Raw genomic sequence first — 6,000 nt, 5'->3', positions numbered from 1 at the left:
GGTAGTGTACGTTAGCCTCTCAATTTCTTCTGAATCCACCCTTATACTGAGAAACAGTTAACAAAGGCCACAACTTACATGCCTCTAAGTCTCACAACCACCTTCTTTACTGAGTGCCCACTTTACAGAGAGGTTAAGTAACTTGCCCAAGGACACAGAGCTCAGACGCGGGGAAGACGTGTGGCTGCTGGGACTCAAATCCAAGCGTTTCTGGCTCCAGGTCCCCCCGCCCCCCCCCCCCCCCAGGCCCTTTCCCGTTCCTCAGGCTGCATCACGCGCTCCCGGTTCTGAGTAGTTCTTTCTATCGGGGTCTTTTGCGTTTGGGAAACACATCAAATTCTTGTCTCACTTTCTTTCTCTGGGGAGTACACGCGCACATTCCACTGCCTCCTTCTCTTTTAAAAGCGGCCACATACTGCGCGCTGATAGACCGTGGTTGACCGTCACTCGTGACTTCCGGAACCCACGCTCAGAGCTTTGCGCTCACAGCCTGCGCGCGCCTCTGCTCCGTAACACTGCGGAGAAGGGCAGATTAGGGCAGGTCTGCACCCCATCTTCCAGCCCGCGCTGGGGGAAAGCCTCTCAGCTCCCAGGGGTGGGGGTGGGGGTGCTTCGGGGCCATCGCTGCTGCGCGGTCCCAGATGCTGTTCTCCTCTGCCCGGCCGCTTAGGCCCCTGCGCTCGACTCCATCTGCAGCAAAGTACCAGGGCCAGCTGAGCCGCCAGCCTTTCGCGAAGGTTCCTGCCGGTCCAGTGCGCAAGACTAGAAGGGAGAGAGAGACCCACGCCCCATGGCGTCTCCCTGCATAGTACCAGGGAGGGAGTGGAGTGGGAGTCGGGGCCCAATGTGAAGGCGGGACGAACCCTGCCCTCCGGAATCCCCACAAACCAGGCCTCAGATCTCCGCACAAAACCAGCCAGGTGGGATGGCTCGCAGGCTGTCAGCGGGACTGGGGTTGCGGTGAGGAGCGAGCGCAGAGCGCGCGGGGCCAGCGGCGCGTGAACATCTCGCAGGAACATCGATCTGTCACCTCCCTTTAGGGACCTGGACTGGGAAATTTCCATTATCTCTATTGGGAGTAAGAAATAAAAGCGACCAAGCGCTTGCTCTAATGTTTTCCATCAGTCCTTCTGCCAAACGCGTGGCGGGAGGGGTTCGGAAGGCGGGGTCTGCGCGGGGTCCCCGGCCTGGGGTCCCCGCGGGCTTTCGCGGGGTGGCGCGGGGAGCGTCCCTCTTGGGAGGCTGACCGCGGCAGCGGGAAGAGGTGTCGGGGCTCAAGGAGTGGCGACGGCCGAGTGGCGGCTTTCCCTCCAGGAGCGCCTTCCAGGAGCTCACGGACCCCCTCACCCACGGTCGCCGCGGGGCCAGGCCGGCTGTGACCCTGAGGGGCGCAGTGGGAGCCCCAAGACACTTTGCACGGGCATTTATTGCAGAAGTAGCGGGAAATCCTTTCTCCGGAGCGAGGGACAATGAACAAGGACTAAGGGGAATTCAAGTGGAAAAATCCGTGAATGGAAGAACGACCCACAGCTGGAGATGGGAGGTGTACATTAAGCTCTGTGTGGTTCTTTCTCTTTCCGGGAAGAGGCATTATTATTATTTTTCTCCAACAAGTGTTTGGAGAAACTTTCCCTCTAGATGTGTTAACAAACCCATTCCTCTTGGACATTAAACCGTATTAGTTATTTTCTCCTGCAACACTCACCAAACTGTCCAAAGAATGTACTTTTTGGCCCTTTCCCCAAACCTTTTAGGAAGGGAGAGCTATTTCTTTTGAGTTAAAAATAATTTTCACTTCAAAAATTGTGCTACACTTGTTAGGTTTTCAATTAAATTCCTTTTTAAATTTGTGTGTGTGTGTGTGTGTGTGTGTGTGTGCGCGTGAAAGAACAGCACTTGGCTTCCTTTAATAGACAGATGCTTGGGCATTCACCCTCACAGTTACACACACCAATGAACAATTATTAAGTCATTTCAAGCAATTTGCAGTTATGTTGAGGAGCATTTCTGGGCAAAAACCCAAAAATGACTATTCATTCTTTTCGAGTGACTTTATAAATTTCTCTCCACACACCTTTCTGCGGCTCAAAGGTTAGTCTGCACGGTCCTCATAAAACTGTGAGCATCTCCACCACCTACCTTGGACTGCTATTGTCCTCCCGGTGCAAGCCAGTGGAGGTTGGAGTGGGAAAGCTTTTAGAAATCTCCTAGGTGTACAATGGAAGGAGCAGAGAATTTCCAAACCTGTACAGAAGCTACAAGAGGCTGACCAGCAAAGAAGGCCAGGAGGCAGGTTAAACAGGTCAGGTCAGCAGCGAGACCCTCCTGGACCCAAGTACATTCCCCTGCAACATATGCTTTCCCTTTTATTTCTGAATTCTATGATCTAGATATTTCTTTGAATATATATATATATGGCTAAGGAGGTGGGGTCATCAGTTATTTGTACTTTAGGACAAAATGGGCCAACTACTCTAAGATAAGCTGTATCAAAGAAACAGACATTTTATATAAAGGAAAAGAAAGGTGGGTAATTTCCAAGCACAGCAATTTGATCTGTGTAGAGCAAGCTTGGGGAGGGTACCATCGGGGAGCTGAGGGTAGCAGGATGTGACTGGACACCTGGGGGCTTGAAAAAAAGCTGGCACTGGCGTGAGGGTGGAGTAGAAAGGGAAGGACAGCATTCCAAGACAAACTGTCTTTCAACAATACTGAGCTGGTAGGGTCGGTCTCTAATCCAGGAAAGGGGAAGAAATTTCCTTTCACGTCTATCTTGTAGCACAAGGTCTTGACCCCCTCCCCAGGACCCCGAACTGAGCCAAAATAATATTATACAGTAACTGTGGATTAAATAGATTTTTGTGGGCTAGTCTGGGTATCAAGGTACCAGGAAAAAGTGTGGAGGTCCAAGAAGTTGTTTCACTTTCAAAGTTCAGGAGCTTAGGTTTACTTATGGGGATCCCTCCACGTATTTTGCATTAACTTACTTCATTTAAAAATTACTTATGAATGAAAAATGCCAGCATAGTTTTGAAAAGATACAAAAATTAAAATTCAAAAATAAGTTACAATTCAAAATTGTAGCCAGAAAATACTTCGGGGGAAGAAAAACTGTTAATACATCAATTGCTAGTTAACATTACTAGTATTCTTAGTATGACTTATTATTAGTTAACACTAATTGCTAATGTTAACTAACAATATATGATAGATGAGTATGTACTCAACATTACCTTTGCTATGGAAATATGCTGTCATAGTAACTTAATTCTTTTAACAAATGTGTGTGCCTACTAGGTGGAAAGCAGTGTTAATGTATTTTACTCATTTGATTGTCAACAAACAAAATAAACAAAAACACAGAGCCAACTTGTTGAGATGTTTGTAATGCTGTGAACACTTTTTTACTGCATTTAATTTATACAAGTCTAATAAATACAGAAGTGGTTATGACCAAGTGGATTTTTATTGCCTGCAAGCTGTTACACTTAGAAATAGGAGAATATGGTATGTTGACGGCAATACACTTACTACCTCACACTTTGGGATTTTTTTACACTCAAAAGAAGAAGTGTTCAGAATGGAGCAAGACACAAGCCCATTGGAAAATCTAGTCTATATTTGGGTTTGGTGATCCTTTAAGCCCAGGAATACACCTGCAGACTAATTCAGAGTACTAAGAACCAAGGTTAAAGTTTTTACACACATCACAACAATGGTAAATTACCTAGGAAACAAACATTGCACATAAACAATTAAGTGTCAAGTACACACCATTTTAACAAGGGTACAATAGAGCTGGCGCAGTGATTAGAAGTGGCTTGTCCTCACAATGTTGTATTATGAGAAACACGTATCTCGCTTCACACAGAGGACATTACTTTGATGTAATTACAGGAAAAAAAAAGTCACATCTTCTTAAAAAAAAAAAAGGTTCATGTTCCAATTACAAACAGAGCCAATGTCATTTTAGGTCAAGCTACACAAAAAGGCTGATCTTCAAAAAAATAACTGGCATTTTCTCCTTTAACTCTGCTTCCAGGTTAACTTTTTATGTAGAGTGAGTTATAAGCATTTTCATTTGGTCCAAACAATGTCATTACAAGGACAAGGTACAAAAAAACGTCAAGGTTCTCCTTCCTTCTACAGAGCTGCGTGTTATCAGCCTTCTTCTTCTTCATCGCTGTCTTTCATTGTAATGCCCTGAAGTCCTCCTCCTTCTGAAACCGAAGCTGTAGCCTCCTCTACTGTTAACCGTCTGTGCAGGGTATCATAGGTCTTACTGTTCAGGGTGCCTTCCAACACACCCTGCAATCGGAAGTCCCTATAGGTTTTCTGGAGGAAGGAGAGAGGATTTGCTTAGATCCCTTATGGATTATATGTCTAAATATATATATATATATATATTATATATATACACTCAGCAATGATCTGGGGCAATTCACTAATGGATTCAGATTGTAGCTGCCCATGTCAATCATCTTGCTGGTGTAGTTCTGGGGAGAAAATGAAATGAGAGCCTTTGGATAGTGCTATTCAAACCAGAGTTACTCTGAGTAGATCAAAATGTAACTGTCTGAAGACGAATAAGCCTTTCCCCAAAATACTACTAATTGCACAGAATTTACTATTTGAATAACTTGTAACAAAGGTAAAATAATATGTACTTATGTACACTTTCAATATGAAGGAATTCTTAGTTTTTCAATTGAAGAGCCTTTATCTTGATATTAAAAACACATTACATTTTATAAAATGCATTAGCTTTCAGGGGCAGGTATGTGGAGGGAGAGGATTAATCACTAAAAGAAGTTTGCATTTTTGGCATTTGTGAATTGTAAAGTTTATTTCTATGTACACTGAGTAAATATTTGTGTACCTCTAAATGTCTGTATGAATTTTGTCCTTTCCTTTTGAAATTGCCTAAGAATATGATGTGTCGAATTCTGGCATTAAGTTTCCGTTAGACGGGCTAATAAAATAATACTATTTACTTTCTTTGTGAAACAGTAAATTATTATTTGGTACATTATATGTCAAAAATAGAACAAATACCATGTTGTTGTTTACATAGCCTAAAAACAATGGGAAAAATAACAACAAAACGCTGGTCTCTGGGGCCCTTAAGATATACAACCTATAAAACTTCCCTATTTCACTTTCTTCCTCAAGTGAGACTCTTCATACATGATTTTTCTAGGACTAAACAAGGCTGGTATTTAATATTGACCTTTAAAGTTGTAAAAAAAAAAAGTGTAGAATTAGTTCAATGGGGAAACAAACCACAAATGGAGATATTCCATTCTGTAAAGGCACTTCTAAGGCCATTTTTAAACTTTTTTTTTTTTTGCTGTGCTATGTTAGATTAAGAATATTGAACAGCCAGATTTCAAAGGACTGGCCCAAAGTATTAGTACATGTCAATGCGCCATTGTTTTGTTCTGTTTTCACTGTTGAATGATTGCTCATGGTCACCTTGAGGGTTTTTGGGCTTTTTGTTTGTTTTGGTTAGCACTTAATAGATGAAAAACGTCAAGGAAGAAGTCCTTCCTGGCCCAATGTTACAACCCCAATAGCTGGATATTGACATTAAGGGATGCTTGATTTCACGCCACACAATTAAACAGAAAATATGACAATATTCAGACACTGTAGCTGAAGGTGCTTATTCACGAGAGGTAGGAAGTGCTTATGGATGGCATCTTAATCCCTGTGATACATACACGCAGCCTCCTAACAGACTTCTGGGAAGCAGCAGAACCATTACAAGCTAGCGGGACCATCGGCATTTTCACATTTCATCTTCCTATCTTCTATCATCCAACTTCTGCCCCACGGTTGCATTCCAAGTTTCAGAAGCGATATTCACTTGTTATAAATAAAACTCATATTTGAAAAGTCTACCACATGTCTAAAAAATGACCTGGATTGTGAAGAATACTGAATTGCATCTGAGGTCAGTATCTCAAGGACAAGAAACATTTAGATTTAGAGAGTGTT

General features: G+C 43.2%; 1 protein-coding gene across 6 annotated transcripts in view; it reads right to left on the bottom strand.

Annotated features, from left to right (window-relative positions):
* Positions 1–3,366: 3,366 nt before the first annotated feature.
* CADPS2 (calcium dependent secretion activator 2) overlaps positions 3,367–6,000 on the bottom strand; it is a 449,680-nt gene continuing 447,046 nt past the window's right edge. For all 6 annotated transcript variants that reach the window (XM_074367152.1, XM_074367154.1, XM_074367149.1 and 3 more), the window contains one exon: positions 3,367–4,335. In XM_074367152.1, coding sequence (XP_074223253.1) covers positions 4,162–4,335 — 174 coding nt within the window. In that variant the 3' untranslated portion in view covers positions 3,367–4,161. The remainder of the gene's footprint in view (positions 4,336–6,000) is intronic.

The sequence above is a fragment of the Camelus bactrianus genome, chromosome 7 (genome assembly GCF_048773025.1).
Source record: "Camelus bactrianus isolate YW-2024 breed Bactrian camel chromosome 7, ASM4877302v1, whole genome shotgun sequence".
NCBI lineage: Eukaryota > Metazoa > Chordata > Mammalia > Artiodactyla > Camelidae > Camelus > Camelus bactrianus.
This window is presented reverse-complemented; position numbering and strand designations above follow the sequence as displayed.